The sequence below is a fragment of the Perissodus microlepis genome, chromosome 18, assembly GCF_051167445.1.
Source record: "Perissodus microlepis isolate ML-2025 ecotype Zambia chromosome 18, ASM5116744v1, whole genome shotgun sequence".
NCBI classification, from domain to species: Eukaryota; Metazoa; Chordata; class Actinopteri; order Cichliformes; family Cichlidae; genus Perissodus; species Perissodus microlepis.
In genome coordinates, this window is record NC_140478.1 from 26,590,039 (window position 1) to 26,611,950 (window position 21,912).

A 21,912-nucleotide genomic window follows, 5' to 3' on the forward strand; every position below is an offset into this window, starting at 1 on the left:
AAGCAGGTGAGATGCAGTGTGTATCTCCTGTGCGGCTCAGTTGGAGGTAAGGCCCGAGGCAGGCTGCCGGTGAGGAGCCTGTTCACATGCACAGCTTCCACCACTGAGCTGCCTCTACGTTTCAGCCTCTCCCTTCCCTGCCGTTAAAAATGTATCTGAGCATCTGCAGCCTGGATAAGTTAAAATATAAATGACAGCCTACAGTTTTAAAAAACCCCACAAACACACCTTTCTGTGCACAAACAACATCAGCAGACACACTGGTTGAACTGGCGGTGACTGAGCACTCAGGGCAAAGAAAAGTGATTAATGATTTTGACGTCACAGCACAATTAGGCAAATTACATAAGGCATGTAGGACATGTCTAATTTTGGCCGCTGGTTGTTGTTCACACTGAGAACAAGTGTGAAATAAACTGGGTCACATTTGCATGCACCTTGCACTCTGCTGTTGCATTTGCTGACCCCAAAGACTCTCCAAGTGTAATTAATTCAAAGGAAGAAACATCAAAACATAATTTCTAAGTTTAGAATAATATAATCCTTTATTGAACACTTTGATGACATAAGTCTGCATTAGGCCACGGTACATATACACAAAACAAAACTCCCACAGTGAAATCCAGTTCACATTCACTTTAACTCGCTCTGTTCATCACATCTGGTCCTGAGCTCAGATCATGAGCAGAGCTATTGACGTGATGACGGACAGACCAATGACTGTGTAGCCGGTGCGGTAGACCTCTGGAATTTTGAAGCCTTTGCCCATATCCCAGCCCTGATTAGATAATAATAAACAGAAGAAGATCATAAAAAGAACATTAAGCACATAAAAACAACCTCAGTTTATAAATGTTGGCAAATGTAATTAGTAAAATTAGTAAACATGACAAAAGCAAAACAAAAATCTGTATCCTCTTAAAATCTTAAGCTAAGCAGTCCAGACACCTCATAAAACATGCAAATGGAAAAACTACCAAAGAATTTCAAACAGACTCTAGTGTGAGGAAGAAAAAGGTAAGCAGTTCCTCGGTTAAATCATTAGGCAATTTAAAAAATGAATTATTAAATCATTAAATCTTACCAAGTGGCGGATGCCGTTATAGGTGTGGTAAGATACTGGGAAGGCAATCCCGAATTTGGCCAGCCCAGTGAGAAATGGACCAATGGACAGTGAGTGGATTAAATCCAGGTAGTAGGGGTAGCTCCCTGGCAAAACCAGCGCTGCCACCGCAAATGCTGAGATAGCTAAACACAGACAGAAATCCTGAGACCACCACACCTTTCATAATCAGTAAGAAATTAAGACATGTAAAAAGAAGCTCCACATGCTTCTAACATTTTCTCTCCATAAGCCACTTTACCACATGATCCAGCTCACCAGTAATTTTGCAACATGTGAAAGCCTCAGTTATGTAAATACTTTTTTGTTGTTTTTTGCTCTTGCTGGAGTGACAGCCAAATAATGGATCTGGATCAAACAAGCGCTTCTTGGGCTGCCTGCTACAATGCACTGAACACAATGGCTAATTTAAAGCTTCTATTTCTGTATTGCCTGGATGATAAAGAATATAAACTAAACAACTCCGTGTGAGAAAAGACATTCTTTAAAATATTTATATACATACAGAAAGCTCCATTGAAAACTAAATGTTAAACACTGACTGTTATGTTTAGATGAACTGATATGGCTTCCTGTCAGTTGGTGACAGATTTACTTCCCTCACTGTGAATCGAAGTTGATTTCAGGCACGTGATTACTCATGTGATTCTAATAGAAAGCTGAGAGACAGTAAGTGGCACTTAATGTCCGAGAGGTAGCCTGGCTGTTGAGTTTGGCCCTTATCGAGCCAATTAACACATAAACAAAGCTGATTCAGCTTTTACAGCATGTTCCATGAAGGTCAGCAGCCCTGATATACAATACCACAATGACACGTGTTTTTACTCCAGGCGAATGACTGAAAGCTGTTAGCCATCTAGTGTTAATTTTCACATGTTAGGTTTAATTGTATTGAACAACTTGTGTTTTGTAATTCCAGTAAATGCTCTTAGTAAAAATCAATAGTGACAGACTACAATGCCCTGAAGACATTTCCAAGGTCACTTAAAAGCTGACAGTGGCTGTATAGCTTCTTTCACAACTGGTACTTCAAGGGCAAAACTAAATCATTTACTTGCTTTAACTTTAATTTTGGATGGAAAAAACAGATGTGTTACCTCCACTGAGCCCAATTCCAGTTCCTCTGTGCGTGATGGACATCATCATGGGGACAGACCACCTGAGACGCAAAAAACCCCCCAAAAACCAGAGCACATTTAGCTTTCACACATACAGGCCTCAACTAATGATTATTTTAAATCTTTAAAACAGTTTTATGATGAATGAGGCTTTGATTTACAAGTAACAACACTGCAATTCTACATTTTAATCATGGAACTTTGATTTTGTGCCAGTGATGGATGCACATGAAAAGTTTGCATGCATAAATAAGAATAAGCTAATGCTCTAGTACAGAACAGGCTAAACCCGGTGAAAGAGTATGACTTAAATTACTGGATTACAGATTGGAGAAGCTGAAGATTGTTGACAGTGTGAAAAAAAAGGTGCCCTGAGTCATCACAATGATCCCAAATGACAGAAAAATATTAAAGTAAAAAAAAAGGCAGCTGAAACAGGAGGGTAGGCTAGTGAGAAATTACATATACCGACATATACTGAACAAAAAAGGGGTTCTTTGCTGCAGGCGTTAGGATTGCAATAACTTGGTGACAGTACATTATAAGGTGCTTATTGCACTAAATCTCAGGTCTTTGTGGGTTGCCCTGCTGTTTTATTAGCTTCGAAAGAATGAAAAACCTGCACAATCAGAAAAAATGATTTTAAAAGTAACAATATTTGCAGCTCAGAAAACGTGTTGCTGCAGATTTGAGGTGTCTCTGAAAACATAAAACAAATGGAGCAAATGATTTTTACTTTAACTGAGTCACGTCTGAACAACACTGAGTAGACACCAGAAGGTATGCAGTACATACTTGTAGATGGTGACATGGGGAGACATGGGTCGGTTTAATCTGGAATTTTTGTCCCAAAACTTGTTCATCTCCTCCTTGGCTGTGGATCCCATTGGAGCCACACTGAAGAGGAGAGAAAAGGGGGTGGTTACAGAAAACAAGTTTGCAGTAGCATCTATGTGTGCATTTATAAGCACTAACAAACAAGCACAGAACTCACTGTCTGTACAAGACACTGTACTGGGGTTTGGAGAGACAGACACTCTGACGTCCCAACGTCCTAAAGACATTTAAAAAAAAACAGGTTTAGATTTGAATCCTGGTTTACTTCAGAGTAAACCAGCAGCACCATGAGAAAGATATGTTGTAAAGATGAAGATTTTTCAATAAGTAAACAGAGCTAAATAGGAACAAAGGGCAACAAGTCAACAAATTAACATAAAAAAGAACAATAACACATACAAAAAAATAGGACACAAAAAGAAGGTTTGAGCTTCGCTATTATTCATACTGTAAAACTGTCAATAAAAAATGCTTAAGAGAGAATGATTTGTAGTTCGTTGTTGTATTTTTATAGTTCTATAAACAGTTATGGTCATAAATTTTGCATATTCGTTGGGAAAATCCAGCAATAAGTAAAGCCAAGTCTCAACTCCAGATCTAGCGAGAAGAGAACAGATGAGAAGTGTCTGTTAAACAAACTCTAAAGGGTAATAGGTTCACTTCTACTAAACAAAGATCTGTTTCACATTTAAGGTAATTTAGACAAAGCCTGACAATCATTTGACCTGGGTAGAGTTACGACACTGTAACGGTGCAGTTCGATTATCACTTAACACAAACCTAAATCAAACAAATTCAGATTATCAACAGCGAATCAAGCATTTGTCAAGCGGTCATATGAAGGTTAAGGTGCCAAATAACCGCTTACGTCTATTATTAAAACTACCTGTCAAAGTCCACTCTCAGATAACCAAGAACATCTGACGCTAGCACGATAGCTACAGTAAGCTAGCGGCTTTCCACCACACTTGCGGTAAACAAGGATAATAAATGGAGACTACAAGTTACACCGAGGTGCGTCGACCTCAAACGTGCATTTAGTTTATTATACTTTTTCTCTATGCGCCTCAATATCCCAAAGAACAAGGAGTAAAAGCTTCCCAGAGCCCGAAAGTAATGCACTAAAGATAAACTGACCTTAGAAGCAGCGCCATGTTTGACGGACAGTGAGCGGAAGTGACGTTACGGATGTTGTTGTTCCGCAGCGTTATCAAAAACCTTTAAGAGATTCAAGCTTGAAAAGGAGTTTGAACTGTCTGAGTGCTGTAAGGCATGGCGTAATGTTGAAGGTGACGTGTAATAATTAGGTTATTTTACAGAAAATGTCTGTGTTACTGTTGAAAAAATGTTTTTATCTGGAACCTCTTTGCAGCAAAATGCATCCGACTTTAAACGAAATCCCATATTTATTCACCATTTTAAGGCTGAAATCAATTTTTACTTTAAAATACTAAAATAACTTAAAAAATATCTGTTTCCTTCACTTTTATGAACTTCATGTTAAACACAAGAAATTTAGACAAAAATAAAATACTCACTGAGACATTTTATTTTATTAAAACACAGTTAATCAGTATGCTAATGGAAATCAAATCAATATAAAAATGTAATGAAAAGGAAACGTGACTGTGTAAGTAAAATGTAAAATTAGGTTACATTTTTTAGAGTTTACTTCTTGATTTACAAGTGATTTCCTCTGGGTGCTCCGACTACCTCCCACTGTCCAAAGACAGTTATCAGCATTTGTAAGTGAATGTGAGCGTTGTTGTCTGCCTCTCTGGTACCCCTGTGATGTACACAACCTGTCACCTGCCATAACCTGTGTCCTACCTCTCAATCTCACCCGATGTCAGTTAGTATAGTCACAGTCCACTTGACAAAATGGGCTGATGGAAGTATTTGTACATAGCTCTGTGGTTTTTAGTTTAAAATAATTGCAGCAACCCAGATGCCCTTCCTGACACAGTCCCAAAGGGATTTATGTTTTCTCCTGAGGCTGAACTTGGGAGCTTTTGCTTTTTAGGCAAATGCATAACCTACTACACTACGGAGCTACTCTTTTATAACAGTTCCTTGTCAGGATTTGGTTGTTTTTCTTTCTGTAACATGACAGCAACATGCAATCACTGAGTCTTTGTTTTCAGAAAAATTCCAACATATTTTTTTATTCCTTTCAATCCTTTGCTTTCGTGGGTGAAACAGAGTATTTTTATCCACTGGGGGAACAACTTTCCTAAATCAAATCTGCACAGGATGCTGAAAGAAAATATCAGATTCATTTCCTTTTTCATGTCCGGTGATGATTGCGGTTTAAGTCTGATTTTAAAGGAGAAACACAACTACTTAGATAGTGTGTGAATTCTGTCTGAATCATTTTTTTTTCCATGCCTATTTTGTCTGGCTGCACCAACTAGCTTGGAGAGCCCTAGAGAAGTCAAAAAGATAAAGGAATATTTTTTCAAGAAGATCATTATTGGAATATCCTCCCATTCATCAATTGCAAGAATAAACTAGCCCACCAGTCATGTCTTCTGTCAAGTAAAATGGATGTATGGAACAAGTATTGTAAAATGGGAGCTCCATGCACTCCACACTCATAAATACAAATAATAATAATAAAAATAAAATTAGTGATGCCCAAAAGCTCTTCTAGATATTTCCAATTACCTCCTGTCACACACAAATCAGCCAGGACATTAAAAATATCTGTGTAATATTGTACAGATTGTGTATTCCAACAGACAAAAGAGAGAACCTGGCAGAAAATACTTTGGGTCTTGTTGGCTTGTTCCTTCATAACCTGCAGATGCTCAGCATGTTTGGAGATGACTGTCCTTGGGGTCTGCAGCAATGTTCAGAGGGATGGCACATCAAAATCAAGTTGCTTATATGACTTTGCAATAGGGAACAATACAGATAGGTGAGTAATGTTTAAATGATGGGCAGACATACTTTGGAATACATTTTATTTGTCAAATTTAACACAAACAACATCTGATACTCCCTTCCAGCCAAACAGGCCACAGTACATCACTTTGGTAGCAGCTTGTGTAAGGCACAAAGGTTTACATTACTATCACTCTGCTGGAAATGTTTTCTGGTAAAGAGAAAAAAAGAGAAAAACTCAAAAGCCTATTTTCAGCAGTATTTTTCTGATAATCAGATTTGTGAACTGATCCATGCAATATTACAACTGACAGACACGCACGCACAGTTTTACACTCATGAGCGCAAACAAACACATCTATGCATACACATGCACACACACACACACACAGACCTCAAACTGACATTTTCTGAATGTTAATAATATGTCTCCTGCTCCACCCAGCCTGGAAGAGATGAAGAGAGAGAGGCAGAAAGACAAAGAGAGAAAGTGTCAGGGAACAAAATGACAGGCGAGCATTTTTCATAATATCCTTTTGTATCGCTCTATTTGTATTCATCTCATTGCCTTTGTCTCCGTACATTTCCAAATGAATCCCCTTATAACTCTAAGACTTTGATCAGCCGCCCGTGACACACAGATTAACAGAAATGATGAACTGTCACGATAAATTGTATTTGTCTCCCCGTGTCTTGCTCCTCATCTGCTGTAAGGCAGTGGCAGTGAACAGATTTTGAGCCATTGTAAGGTGCCCGTATCATCTGCATAATCTTCATTACATATCTCAAGAGTCTTCATCAGCCTGCTTTAATTTCCTTTCTAATAATTTTCAGCTGGCTCTGGTGGTGTGGGACAGGTTTAAGTTTCCTGGTTTAAGTTTTACATATGAACATGAATAGGCTGAGATCAGCTCTGCACGCTATATACTGCAGTTGCAACAATAGGTTGTGAACCCTTTAGAATTTTCCATATTTTTGTATAAACATATCCTAAAATATCCAGTTTTGCTAAAGGAAGAAAAACAAAACAACATGAATTATATTACACAATAATATTACTTGGTCCTTAACATTTTGAGGAAAAAATAGTCAGTATTACAGATCTGTGAATGGCACCTGAACCTCTGTTTTCAGCATCCCATGTGACACTTTTGTGCAGCAATAAATGCAAGTATAAATATGCAGTAAAAGGTGATCAATTCTGCACAATGGCTTCGAGGAATTTAGTCCGTTTCAGTATTGCAAACACAAAACTTTGGGTTTTCTCACACAAACTGCTTGCTTTGGGCTATTCCACAATTTCTACAACATAAAGGTTAGGACTTTGACTCGACTATTGCAAAACATTAACTGAATTCTTCCACTACCATTCCTCAGTAGAAATATTTTTGTGCTACGAGTTGTTTTCTGGCTTTATGCACTTTTCTTTTGAGATTCATGTTCTTGACTTTACTGTGAATGTATTCAAATTAAGGCTGGGTGACATGGAAATTTTTTTTTTATATGAGTCAGATATATCGATAGATCACAATATATGTACTTTTTAAAATAAATAACATAGGTTCATAATTCTTTCTGAAGATAAAAAAACAGGAAATGATGGATACAAAAAATATTATTTATATTATTTTTTTTGTTTTATCTTCTGCGGGAATACGTAAGGATATCGTTTCCATTCTTTGTGTGGATTTTCCGGTACAATGTTTTCCATTTTGTGAATATTAAAACATTTCATGAAGGAAACATTAATGAACACTAAAACATTATTTTAGCAAATACTTTCTTATACTTTTTTTAAAAATTTTTAGTTAACTCTACTAACTCACCTAATTCGCACCTAAACCTGGATCATTAGGTCATGTAACCCATGACAACAGCAGTGATCATGCATGATATGACAGAGTGCTGAGCGAGGCAGAAAGGATTTTACTCAGATTTGTGCAAGTGGTTTCATACTAAGTGCTGTCAGGAAAGGAGGTGGAGGAAGGCCAGACATGAGAGCTGGAAGGTGAAAGCTCAGAGGAGGACATACCAGCGTTTGAGGAGCCTGAGCAGGGTCAAAATGATGACACCCAAAGTTCATTATGGATGAGGAGTATTGCGTAAGCTAGGGCTCTGAAGCTGTGGGATTTGGTTTCTCGACTGCCTGTGAAGCGAATCATCTTTTCATGATTTCATCAGATTGAGGCAGAAGGTTGCATTTTTGCAAGGAGATGTCACCTTCAAGAGAGCTTTAGTCTTTGCCCCCTGATCGGACGTTAAGATCATTTGTTACTCTGATCGACTGGCCAATCTCCAAGAATCTGTCTCAACTTATTGAATTGTCTATAACTAGGAACCAGTAAAGTTGGATCCTAGGTTATCCAAGTTATGTCATGAACACAGATATGCTGAAGAATGTTTTCAGCTCCAGAATGCGTTACATTTTAATGCTACCTTCAGCATTAAAACTTAAAACCACTTCCTTCTGGTTTGTGTCTTCTGACATCTTTTAGTCTAAGACCTGGTTTGCTCTTTACTGTTTGATGTAATCAGAGGTCCAACTCTCTTGGCAGTAGTTTCAGTATGGTTGAAATTAAAGTGAAAAAGGCAGGAAATGTAGAGTTAGCATATATATTATATATGCTTATATTATATATACTTTTAGGATATATATTATTAATCAATTAATAATTAATGTAAATCAACAGGGTAAAAGTGTGTAAAAAAAATGTTCAGCTTCTCAGCTGAAAAGGCTTCTAGAAATTTGTAATACCTGAAAACTTCAGAGCCCTACATGATACAACACTTCTTATTATGGGTGAGTACCATCACATTGTTGCTGCTCAGGCTCCTCAAATGCTGATATGTCTTCCTCTGACCTTTCACCCCCCTGCTCTAATGTCTGGCCTTCTTCCACCTCATACCCCTGACAGCAATAAGACTGACCACCCCTGCCACAATTTTGAGAAAAATCCTTTCTGCTTCACTCTGCCCTTTGCTTCCTGAAGTATGGACAAAGGTTGAAAATGCAATGTGATAAGTCCTTTTGTCCACTGGCTAAGATTTGTTTCGGAAGCCATAAAATTACTCTACATTTCTGAAATCGTATTAAATCTTTGACTCTCAAAGAAGATCTCAAGAAGCAGTTTGATTTTTAGTAATGGAAACATAATATCTGCAAAATTATTATCACCTAATTTTATGGTCATAAAATTGGAAGCTGCAGTTCCCATCATTTTGGAAATAAAATCCATGTGCTGTCTCAGCTCAACCCCCACAAATGTGGGATGTCCTCATTTGTCGGGATGTCCTATTTACAGCACAGCAGGACTCGTATAGATTGCATAAATGATCACTGTCTTAAAAATCTCATGTCCTCCACGAAGGACAAAAACATATCTCAGGGAACCCACACGGTATCGTTTCTTTTATATAGATTTAAACAGTTTTTAAGTTTTAAATAGACCATCCAACTTTCAAATGTGAACAAAGGAGAAAATAAATAAAACCAACTAGTGCTGTGAAGTTGCTGGATTTGGTTTCTTAACTGCCATACGGTACACCGGCCTGTGAAAGGGATCACTCAATTGTGATCCACTTGTGCTTCACGACAACATATCAATTAATAATTAATTAATTCTTAAAAAAGCACAAGAAGTGCAGTTCTGACTCAGTGAAGAGGGCAGTGAGGCTCTTATATGGATCAGATATGTGACTTGACCACAAATCTGATGTTGTAGCAAAGTGTGACTCAGATGTTCTCCTGTCTCTTTACACTCCACGCGCAGCTGGAAAAGTGCCGTCTAAGGGAAATGGCCAGGGACTCGGTAACGAGGGTCAGCTACTTGAATCATTCACTTAAACCTGACATTTTTGGCTCTGTTTACATTACATCACATATTTTACAATAAAGTAAACTGTTGCATCAGTGTCTCTTTGTTTTTCGTCACTGGGCATGGTACAAGAGAAAGTGTCTGGTACTGTAAAGTCTTGCATTGTGCAGGTAAACATTCAGCTGTGGATTTTGCAAACATTCTTCTGTGCATCTGTGCAACTTTAAATAGCCAGAAATCGTTCCACACTACTGAACATTTCAACGGAGTTCTCATCTTTTGAGCCTCGGGCCGTGTTTGATGCGCTGTCATGTTTAGCAATGCTTCGTTAAAATTTTATGTTGTCATTTTGTCTTTTATCTTCCTCACACTCCTAATGTACTGATGTGTATGGCTACAGTAGCCCAAACATTAGCACATGTGCAGCTGTCAGTGGCTCCTCTTACGCTGTGTGTGTCTTAACCTGATGTTGCTTTAACTCTATTCCAACCAGGGGACTGATAAGACGTATAACTCTTCTTGTTGTCACTGGCCTGTCAATCAGTTGTCTATCAAAACATGGCTAGAATGATTAGTGTTGCCTTTACATTGACCATGTCCAATGCTTCTTTTGATGAAAAGGTAATTTGGAATAACTGTCTTTATCCTTTTATCATCCAGCCCGAGTTCAAATATCATTCAGGCTTGTCTCTGTCTCCTTGAAGCCCTGCAATGCAAGCCATTGTTCAGTATTTTGATAGTGGACAAACATGAATATTAGACAGTGTGAGAGAGGTCTTTAGATGATCAGACGTTTCCTCTGGTTCATTTGTTACCTGCCAGACCGTTGAACATCAGTCATGAACAGTATGCATGACTGTGGATTGGTGAAGTGCAGACTCTTTAAATATGGTGATGAGCATTGACAAAGATTCTGTGAAAGTTCTCAGAAGTATAATATGTTGTAATAACGATACACTTTGAAAGTCATGTCCTCCAAAGATAAGACTTTAACAGATCCCTGTTCTTTAGGCTCATTAAAACATCACACCCTCACACCTGATTTTTAACATCTAATTAACTGCTAAGTCTAGAGGTTCACATACTTACAGATGTGTAATACTGCATAGTTTCTCTCAATAAATAAATAGCCGAGTCTAATATTCTTGTCCTGTTTGTTTAACCGTGTGCTCTCTTCTTGAGTGACATTATATATTTTTGCAGGGTCACAGTCGCTCAGTTCTCTTTCTGTTATGTTAGCTTTGTTAGTACAGGCATTATTTAAACATATTTAATTATTTAGCAGTTTATTTAATGTAATAGCACTCGTTTATTTCAATAAGAACACTGATGAGTTTCAGAAGAAAACACTTTTTTTTGTGGCTTTTTTCTCCAAACAATAATCAAACCAACAAAGGCTGAAGCTCCAAACACTCAAGTAATCAGTTTGTTTCCTCTTTTTAATCAGCAGAGCAATTTTTTTTTCAAGTGTGCTAAGGTAATTAGAAAAGGCTTTTTTCTATGATGAATGATCATTTAACTTTTTAACATGAGAAACCTCAGATATCACAATGGAGCACAGAAGTAATCGGTGATGAAAATGGGTTTTTCAATGGGCTGTTTCATTTCTAAAATGGATATTTCAAAAAAGAGACATTAAGTGAACCCAAAATTCTAAGCAGTAATGCATGATCTTAATCCTTCCTGGATCAGCTTTGACTGAAAACTTGGCCCGAGTATCAGATCACGTTAGATTTCAATGACAGAGCAAACTGCCAGAGAGCGCTGCATTTACTTGCTATTTTGTGAGAAATCAAAACTGGAAGACAATAATCAGTGAAGTGTTGCAGAGTCTGCATTTTTGAAAGCTGGAGAATTGTTCAGCATTGACTGGTTTGCATTCTGCTGGATGGCTGATAGATTTCAGCCGCTTTACTAAATACTGGGCATGAAGGACTATTTGTGGAAAAAGCAAAGCTTCTGAATGATGTTTAACAATACGTGTAAAAATAACAATAATATTAAAATCTGTCTGGAAAACTTGGTGAATTACCAAATTTACATGAAGTCATATGAATTGTGAGAGTTCAGAAAAACAGCTGCTTCCAGTGGTGAAAGATATTGCTCTCAAACCCATGAATCACAGGAGAAACCGGATGAACCAGAAGAACTGCAGTGATGGACTGTGAAGCCTGCATTTGCAAGTGTAAGAAGTTGTCAGAAATAAACTATGCTTTTAATATTACACCAAAATTAAAGCTTACTTCCTCTGCTGTAAATGCACTACACTCGACACTGTTGGCTACCTGTACTTTTATTTTTAATCTCAGTCCACACCACTTCAAGGTGCTTTTATATATATAAATACTTTGTGCTTGTTTGGAATGACATTGAACTCAATCTTCTTCTACAAGTCACCATCTGTCAAATGCTTGCTGGGATGCTTTAGGTGAGATCAACAGAGCAGAGCTGTGGCAACACTGTCAATCAATGTGTCCTTAAAGGACTGGACAGTCTTCTCTTTTATGGTGTTTATTTTTACAAGGACAGAAGGCTGAGCGAGTTACACAAGGTAGAAGGAAAGCTTTTAAAAGTTTGGCACATGTGGTGGTTGAGATAGGGGTTTCAACTGCTATACTGCACCATCACTTGATTATTATTCTAGCTTATTAAGAAGATAAATAAGCTTAAAAAATCTTTTAATCATGGTTCTCTCTTAATAACTGCTTACCTCCTGGTTGCCTCCGCAGAATAAATTTACGGACCTCATCGTAAATGAAGATGAGAAGACTGTATGGTATGCCACAGAACCACCAAAGGATCCTGAGGGGGAAAAAGGAAGATGTGGTGACTCACAGGCGGAGTGTAAATTGTTAAATTCATTGCAGCTATTTTTGAATATTAAGGATAACAACATGGTGTTTAAGAAGATCACAGACTACATTTAAAGTCCGGAGTGACAGGCTAATGGCAGCCTATTAGGTCTTTAAGAGGCTATTTTTCAGTTCAGTGGAGATATGCATATGCAGAGCATACTTCAAGGGGTACATGCGCAAGGCAACGTCCATTCCAGGGCAGTAGGAGAGGAAGGCAGCCAGAGCTGTTTCAACAAACAGGCCAAAGATCAAAATCTTGTTCCTGTTAGGCAGAAAAAAGGTGCACATCAGAGAAAAGAAAAGGTTTATACAGGTTTTTAAAGTACAGAACATTAAAATAGCAGTGACAATATGATCACAGTATTAAAAGCCTCAAATAAAAGAGCCAAAATCATTTTTCATTTTGAAGAATAAAAGTACCTTTCTGACTACCCTCATTTATGCATCGATTCTACATGCTTCAGTTCCTCCTTCCATCAGCACTCTTTTCCTTTCTTCCACCTCCCTTACTTCACATCCCACTCACTTACGTCATCCCCTGCTGAAAGAGGGAGTTCCTCCTTGTCTTGCAGATGATGAGATCAGCCCACTGGACGACCACAATGCTGGTGAAGAAGGCTGTGTGGCAGGTAAATTCCACAATCTTCCTCTGTTCATAGGTCTGCCAGGATGAAACACACATTGTATTACTCATGCGCAAGAGTGGAAACATTCATTTATTCATTCAGGTCATGTTGGCGAGTGTCAGTCCCCATTCCTTACCCACTGCTGCCCAAAGCTGTCCTCCAGGTCATTGACTTCACGGTCATCCCAGTTGATGCGGATGCCTACTAGGTTTCTTGGGAGGAAGCCGTTTTCAGCCAATATCACAAAGTAGGTGAAAAAACCAGCCAAAGCTTGGATCATACCTGGATTACAAATATGAAAGTCCATTCATAAGACAGCAATGCAAAAACTCATTTAGATGATCTAAAAAATAATGTAACATTTTATAGCTGTTACATTTCAAAGGTTCATAAGGTCCAACAATGGTTTTATAACTTTTTAACTTTTCTAATAAGTGGTATTATACTGTAGAGAAAAATAATATTTTAAGTTATTTCAGAGAGGAAAGCGATATTGATTTATCACTGTCCCATTTAAAACACAGTAAATATTCTGTTAGTGTTAATTAGTTAATGCAAAAATCATTTTCCAAATAGATTTGTGGTGAGAAGTTTATACATGGCTTGGATTTTGTGGTAGCTTGTTTTTAATGATTTATTTAAATCTAGGGGCAGCACAGTGGCAGCATGGTGGTTAGTACTGTACTCAGGTCTTGAGTTCAATTCCACCAGCAGTCTGGTTTGCATGTTCTCCCCGGCTTCCTCCCACAGTCCAAAGACATGCAGTTAGTGGGGATACGTTAACTGGAGACTCTAAATTGCCCATAGGTGTGAATGTGAATGGTGGTCTGTGTTGCATGTGTTAGCCCTGTGACAGACTGGCAAACTGTCCAGGGTGTACCCTGCCTCTTGCCCTAAGACAGCTGGGATAGGCTCCATCCCCCTGATAAAGGATAATTGGCAGAGAATGGATGGATATATTTATATATATAAACACACATACAGGATCAGGGTGGACATACCCCCACTAATACCTGATTAAATGTCTCTTGGGAAGTTGCACCACAACTAGATGCATTTAGTAACCATTAATAATGTTTTGCCATGATTCTGGCTGAATATTAAACCAATCTAAGGGAGAGAAAATTCATTTAAATTGGTTGGTGAACCTGTTTACTTGTGTGGATTAGAGAAAAATCCGAAATAACTTCAAACATGTGCACTAATTTTTGTTTTTTAAAGTCATTAAAGATGTAAAATAATTCCACCCTGGAAAAAGAACAACTAAAAAAATAATTAGAAGCCCACATTTAACCTCCTAGGACCTGGTGTCCACATATGTGGACATCACATTTTGAGCTGTCTAGACCACAATACTAAATTTTGCTCTACTAGGGCCTGATATCCTCTTCTCAGAAACTACATCAGGTAAAAACACAGTTCTTTGTTTTTACATTCATCAGGTCCCACTCAGTCCAAATAGCAAATAGAAATAAAAAATGCATGTCGTTAAAGAGTTCAGGTCTTAGGAGGTTAGAGCAACGTCCATGCCAGTGATGAGTGTATTTGAACTTGTGACCACAACAGTATGTGTTGGTTTCATCAGGCTGCTTATTTTGTGTGTTTACTTTACCTTCTGTACCTGTCTTGCAGCAGTTACAGTTAATCTATAATTTTGTTAATTAATTAAATGTTAATATAGTTTCTATTATTTCTTATTATTAATACTGAAACACCTACTCATTTCCAGCAAATATTGTAGAAAAGTGCAATCCTGTAAAGCAAACTGATGTGGCATTTCAAGATGCCAAATGCAAAGTCTACCTACACCATCAGCAAATACATTTTGAACATGCATGGCAACTGTGTAACTTGTGTGCCATAACAATTTTCCACATGTATTTTTGAATTAACAGGCAGGCCAAGGGATTAAACTTAAACCTGGACAATATATACCGACTTATATCCCTACAAAGTGCATATTTTGAGTCTATAGTAGCTCAATCCATTAGCGTTTGTCAGGGAAAATAGATTAATGTATTTTCATCCCTCTTTCCTCTGTGACATTATTTTTTTATAGGTAAATAGCTCCAGACAGCTGAGTACTGCCATAATAGGTGTTAGTGACTTTTAATTTGATGTTGGCAAATTCGTTTTGTCAGAGTAGGCGTAACATTTTCAGCAGGATGGACATCTTACTGCAGAGCATAAAAACTCCACTTACACCAAACCTTCAAAATGACTGATTATGGATTAAGACAATGGTTATTAATTATTTTGTTCATGAATTTGTTACATTAAAACTCTTTGCCAGGTCAGTGTTTATGTTTAAGGTTTTTATGACATCATGTCAGTGACAAGAAGCTGGTTGCACCCGTTTTAACTTTTTTTCTCACTGGCGGTGGTTTGTGCTGCTGTTGCATTCACTAAGTGTCACTCAGGATCACATCATCAGTAGGTTTTTCAGGACTTGTGGCTGTGATGTCACAGCAGTGGTTTGTAAATGTGATTTGTTGAGCCCTGCAAACATTTTGCCCCAGCAGTGTTTATCTTGCACACATTATGGGAGTTCACGAGTTACCGGCTGTTTAGAGCATGTTCAATTTTAAGATTGCATGTCATCCAGTGAGGCCCTGTCATAGTTTGACCTATTTAACAGCCTATAAAATGAGGCCAGACTTTGATTTTTCGCTATTCCCAAACCATATAAAACCAAAGATGAAAAAGCATGCATTGAAGTGAGGCTCCAACAACTGGAACACGACCAAGATTAAGCAGAAAAAAAGTTGCACTCTCTACTCTCAATTTGCTCGAAATTTCACAACAATTAGAGTGAAATTGTGGGACTATCTGCTCACCTCTGGATCTATTTTCCTTTACTGTATGTGCCTACACATTTACAAAGCCAGTTAGAAATGCCAAAAATTCTGATAAATGTCATTATTTAATGCTTATATGCCTTTGATGTTTATTATCGCTGAAACTTCACAAGAAGAGGCCTGTCACAGTGATTCAGGTTTACAAGCTGCAGTGCTGAAAGATGACAAGAGGCCAAACCTATTTGTCCGTATGCCATGCTGATGAGGCGTTCGTTGACCAGCTTGTCTGTTTTGGGGTTTCTTGGTTGTCTTTTCATAATGTCGCTCTCTGCTGTCTCATAGGCCAGGGAGATAGCTGGAACCTGGAGGGTAAGGGAGGAACAGAACAGAACGACCTCGGCTTAAGCTCCCTGTACAATGAATGTGCAGGAATTTGTCTTTGTGGCATCTGTACAAAGGCATGATGACAATGCCAGACACAGGGAAGACTAGACTGTTAATATAATCACTCAATCACTGAGTAGAGGGAGAAAAGGGAGAGAAACGACAGGGAGGGAGGGAAAAAAAGAAGTAACGACAGTGACAGAGAGGGAGGAGGGGAGAAGAGACAAGGAGAGAGAGGGATAGTGAATTTCAAGACATTCATAAAACAGGAGGCTAGAAAGGTCCCTGTAATAAAGATCGTATATTGGCGAGGTAAGCAACAGAGCAATATGTGTGACTTAGGGCAGGAATCTTTGGGTCTTAGGAGAGCTTTGAGGTGTGGACTTGGCATTGTGTGAAACTGAGCGCATGCTCTGTGGTGTACAAATCCACTTTGTTTTGGTGTTACACTCCCTTGACCCACTGCAGCAGTGAAGAAAGAAGAGGATAGAGCATGAGAGAGGGATGTGTAGACAGAGGTTGTGTTGTTTTTTGGGGGTTTTTTTTTGCACCTTTGAAAGTACATGTGTAAAAACTAAGTCTCAGTGTTGAAGCATTCTTAAGTGTGCTACATCTTGCTTTGATAAGCATCCATTTCTGCATGGTAGTTCTTGCTAAAAATAATCCTAGCAGACTCCAAGTGCTGATTGTCACTCCTAAATCTCAGCAGAGCCCTCCAGCCTGTAGCTTGGAGTGGAACGTCGCTGTTAACAGCTTTACCACCATTGGAAATCTGCACTTTTGTACTGTACAATAAACACTTCTCGAGTACTTTTTTTTTGGCTAGTCCTACTCTTCAAAGCTCACATCCAGCTGTTCATTCCACCAGCAGTTACTGGATACATGAAGACATGTTACTTTGAAGGGAAGCTTTTTTTATATGTAAAACAGGTGAACAAATTTGTGTGTTTTTAAAAAAAACAAAAAAAAAAAACAAACTTCAGTCATGTCATCTTTAAAGAGAAATTCAACCAATAAAGAATGCAGTATGTCTGTGATCTGAGACAGCTGAGTAAATATTTGTCAACAGGAACAAATCTGTTCTGCTGCTAGGAAACCAAAGAAGTTCAATTTTGATGTCATCCAAGTAAAAGAAGTCTGAACTGCTTTATTAACAATGTTAGCAAGCAGTTCCTCTTTATTTTTAACCTGTGGGGGAAAAAATGTTTCTTGGCAGTGGGAGACTATTTCTAATGTATGTACCTGATTACGTGAGAAACATTGTATAACAGCCAGTTTCGGGGGCACTCTAATGGCTCCTGGGTGAGAGCAGGAAAAATTAAAGTTAAAATAATGGACACAACTGAACAAGTCTTTCTGAATATATTCATTGTGTGATTCTTTTTTGTTGTAATGATGGATTACGCCCCTCAGGCAAGCAGTGTGCCAGCAACCCTCTCTTTTTTTCTTTTTGCTGCTAGAAATACAAAGGAGAGACTGGCATCTGGAAATACTAGAGCTGTGAAATGTAAATCTGTATGCAAGTGTCACTTGGTCTTTGTTCTACATGAACAAATGGACGTCGACGGTGAGGCAAAAGCGAATTTCTTCCCCCCAAATGAAAGAGCAAATGAAACCAAACATTTTTCTTTTTACCTTCAGGCATTCATATTTGACACCAGTATTAGTGCCATTTTTGTTAATGTCACCTTTAGCTTGCCGGTAGCTATGCAGCATGCTAATAATTAGCACCTTCTCTTGAAGACAAATCATTAAAATTATCCCGCATTTAGCAGGTGAAAGCTCACAACTCAATTAATAAAGATTTATCTAAAATATTATGCTGCGTTATGAGTTCTAAAGGTTCTATGCAGAAATGGTAAAAGTTGAATAAACAGGAGTATTTCAAACACAAACATAGGTATATAACATGTAGGACTTGATCATTTTAGTTTGTTTCGCAATTGTTGTATAAATATTAAAAATAAAATAAGTCTTGCAATAAAGCTGCCATTCTACTTGGGGATCAAGAACAAGTATTCGGGTAAAAGCCCTGAAACCGAAACTGAAATTGTTTTGGAGCTCTCATCAGTCACATATTGGTCTGAGCACTGAATCCTACTACAATACTACTAGAGAATTTGATTACATTGATTGATTGATCATCAACAATGTAAAAAAGACAAACAAATGACGATTATGTTACAGCTATGGCAGGCGAATTGTGGGATTGCTTCATTTATGTCGTTGAATGCAGGGACACTAATGATATATAGCCAAAGCTTTCTGGTGAAATACACAGTTTAACCATTTTTCATTGTGAGCACATTTTGTATTGGTGTAAACAGCATGTGTACATGTGGGATGAATAATGTGTGTGATAAATTGCTTTGGTTAGGTGTAATATGTCAAGATATGCTAATTAGCTTTGCGCTTATGCTAGTTAGCATAGACAGTGTCGAAGATGGACATAGCTTCCAGGGCTGCCAAAGCAGAAGTGTTTTTTTTCTGTTGTTGTTTTTTTTAAGTGGTCAACAATGTGCGACTGGTTGCAAAAAGACTTTCTCTTATATAAGTCTTTGGGAAAGTAGCCATGACCTCTGAAAATACTACACTGATGAGTTTATGGGCTAAGTCACTAGTTTCGGGTCAAATCAAATAATACATTATATTCATTTTAACCGTGGTTATCATTACTGTTGGAACAGGATTATATAAGACATATTCACTGGCTAGTGACTTGTGATTGACAATGTGTTAGCAAATGAGCATGTGACTGAGAGCTTGTCAGTCATAAACCACTGCATGTATAGATCCACAACTCATTTGCAAAGCAGCAATAATACTGTTACATCTGTTGAAACCACAGCCATATAGTCATTTCTGTTATAGTTCTTGTGAGTCTGCCTAAAGTCCTCATAAAGGGAGCATGTGCAGCTGGTGCATTGTAAGATGAAATGGCAACAGCAAAAATGTTCAACTCAAGGCTGATGATTCAATCAATAACTGATCGTGCCTGAAAAAGGGCAAAAAAATCAGTGAAACTGTTGCCTATAAGAAATAAGTTTTATGACTGGCTTTAGGCACTAGATTTTCATCTGTGACTCACACTTCACACTCACATTATCTTTGGGCTGATGCAATAAGATTATGAATTTGTCATGAAGTCACTCACTTGCAGCTGCTTAGCATAGTTAACTGGAGAGGAAGAAGAAATATTTGATTGAGTCCAAATGAGTGATGTTAATCCTAAAGCAGTTAAGTTGAGAAAAGACAAATATAGTGATGAGATAAAGCTTCAGGTGATGGCAAACGAAACCATGAAGCCAGAAAGAGTTACTTTTATAAAGTATTAGTGCTGTCAAGAGTCCAAACACACTTCAGATAAAAACTGCACACTATTTAAGAAGTATTACACAATCAAAATTGAAAATTACATCTCTGAAGTCTTTAAAATAATATTTTTAAACTATAAACGGTTCCAAAGGCATCTAAGAATAATAACAGCTGTAAAGTAAATGTCTCACTAGTTTTAAGACTGTGCAGTGATGCTTGGAAGATTTTGCTTGGCTTCTGGCTAAAAAAAAAAGGGGGTCAAGGGAACTATTTGAGGTATTATTGCAAAGAGATATTTCAGTTTGTTTCCTCAGTGCTCACCATATCTGTGCCCAGGTCAATGCAGAGGATGGTGACCGTTCCTAGAGGAAGAGGAACACTCGCAATGATGAAGAGGAGGAAAGGCGAGATCTCTGGGATGTTGCTGGTTAATGTGTACGCAATGGACTTCTTCAAGTTGTCAAAGATGAGACGACCTGCAGCGATTAAAAAAAATAAGAAAGAAAAAAGTGTTGATGGTTGATTTAAGGTGGGTCAAGGCCGAGTGAATTTTCTTACTTAAATGAAGGTCACTCCGACCCCTTCATCAGCATATCCACAATACAAATGGATTTTTTAAAATCTAAGACCATATTAAACACCCATAGCTAAATTAAATATCAGTCTCTCAAAGCAAATCTCAAGTCAAATCTTTGAGAGCAAAGGCATGTCAAATTACGAGTATTCCTGAGAAAATTGTAGGTCAAAATCCGTCCTTCAGGTTGCCGAATGTTCTTTATTAATACATCACATTTTAACATTTACATTTCCATTAAACTCTTTTTTTTTTCTAATCTTAACTCAAACTTCTCAGAGTCCTTTCACCGCGACACCTACATAGTGCTGAGTAAAGTCTTTTTAAATTATTCTAGTTAATTTTATCTGTTTAAAAATTGTATTGTGTTCAAGTCAACGTTAAAAAAATGCTAAATTAGCTGAGAGTTAATTTTTTGACTGAGGCCTAACTCTAGTCGCAGCATAAACTCTGTGAAATCAACCAGACTTCTCCACATATAAACTGCTATTCATTCCAAATAGAAAATCTCTGGTCTCTAGTGTTAAATGACAAAAGAGCTTTCTGTGAGCTTTCTTTTTTTTCCTTCAAATTCTTGATCCCTTTATTTCACTGACTCACTTTTTTCCCCAATGTTTTCTTTCCCTCTTTGTTTCCTCCTCTATAATTTTCTCCTTTTATGCCTCCATTCTGACACCCTGCCTTTCCCCCACACTCACCCTCCTCCACTCCGGTGACGATGGAGGCGAAGTTGTCGTCCAGCAGGATCATATCAGCCGCCTGCTTGGACACATCAGAACCGGCGATCCCCATGGCAACGCCGATGTCGGCTTTCTTCAGTGCCGGAGAGTCGTTTACGCCATCGCCTGTCACAGCCACGATCGCCCCCTGTACCCACAAGGACCGGCGAACAAAAAGTGTCAAGAGGAAAAAGATAAGTACCGTGATTTAAAGCCTTTCTCCCCCCTCCGCCCCTTCTGTCTTAATAATGTCTTTTCAAAGCAGCTCTGGGGAGATTAAATGAAAAATGGAATTGAGTTGCAGTCATTCAGTCACGAGGAGTGAGAGTGAGTGAGCCAGGGTGAATTGTAGCATGACCTCAATATATGGGGATGTGAATAAGTGCACGCACACATAATTTTAAAGTTTTGTACATAAAAGCTCAGCATTTAATTTAAGGCACATATATAGGGTTTAATATGAGTTTAACATACAGTTAATCACATGCTTAAACACACAAACAGGCCTCCATTGTAGGCGCACACACTTAAATGAGCATGAGGACAAAAGCCAGCATTCATTCATTCAACCACCTGCACTAAAAACAGCTCAAGTACACAAACACACATACAGACAATTGTATTCAGTATTAAATGGCAGGAAGACACACACACACACGCACACACCTGTACAGAACCATACCTCCACACTTAAACATAAACAGGCACATTCAAGCATTCATTCAGTCTTTATCACAAACACCCAAATGCCTGCATTCATCTATATAAAACGCCACACACTGCAATTCAGCTTTAAGCTCTCAAAAAGACCCAATCACACATTTGCACACACACTCTGTCTCTCACTCACACAGACACACAT

The 21,912-nt window shown here is 38.1% G+C and overlaps 2 protein-coding genes across 2 annotated transcripts in view; both read right to left on the reverse strand.

Annotated features, from left to right (window-relative positions):
- Positions 1-518: 518 nt before the first annotated feature.
- sdhc (succinate dehydrogenase complex, subunit C, integral membrane protein) lies at positions 519-4,290 on the reverse strand. The gene is made up of 6 exons (XM_084913345.1): positions 4,216-4,290; positions 3,236-3,295; positions 3,037-3,138; positions 2,221-2,282; positions 1,085-1,248; positions 519-778 (listed from the first exon to the last, which is right to left on the reverse strand). The coding sequence occupies exons 1-6, from the start codon at positions 4,230-4,232 to the stop codon at positions 674-676; spliced, it is 510 nt and encodes a 169-aa protein (XP_084769471.1). The 5' UTR covers positions 4,233-4,290; the 3' UTR covers positions 519-673.
- A 1,745-nt stretch (positions 4,291-6,035) lies between these two features.
- atp1a2a (ATPase Na+/K+ transporting subunit alpha 2a) overlaps positions 6,036-21,912 on the reverse strand; it is a 51,133-nt gene continuing 35,256 nt past the window's right edge. The window contains exons 17-24 of the mRNA XM_084913075.1: positions 21,030-21,198; positions 20,079-20,233; positions 16,297-16,420; positions 13,397-13,542; positions 13,165-13,295; positions 12,795-12,896; positions 12,490-12,581; positions 6,036-6,410 (exon numbers count right to left, since the gene is read on the reverse strand). Coding sequence (XP_084769201.1) covers positions 6,382-6,410; positions 12,490-12,581; positions 12,795-12,896; positions 13,165-13,295; positions 13,397-13,542; positions 16,297-16,420; positions 20,079-20,233; positions 21,030-21,198 — 948 coding nt within the window. The 3' untranslated portion in view covers positions 6,036-6,381. The remainder of the gene's footprint in view (positions 6,411-12,489; positions 12,582-12,794; positions 12,897-13,164; positions 13,296-13,396; positions 13,543-16,296; positions 16,421-20,078; positions 20,234-21,029; positions 21,199-21,912) is intronic.

What these genes read in the sequence shown, in the direction of transcription:
- sdhc (XM_084913345.1), bottom strand. An exon ending in TACAGTGTCTTGTACAGACA is followed by an intron (nt 3,139 to 3,235) that starts GTGAGTTCTGTG and finishes TCTCCTCTTCAG; the next exon opens with TGTGGCTCCAATGGGATCCA. An exon ending in ATAACGGCATCCGCCACTTG is followed by an intron (nt 779 to 1,084) that starts GTAAGATTTAAT and finishes TTATCTAATCAG; the next exon opens with GGCTGGGATATGGGCAAAGG.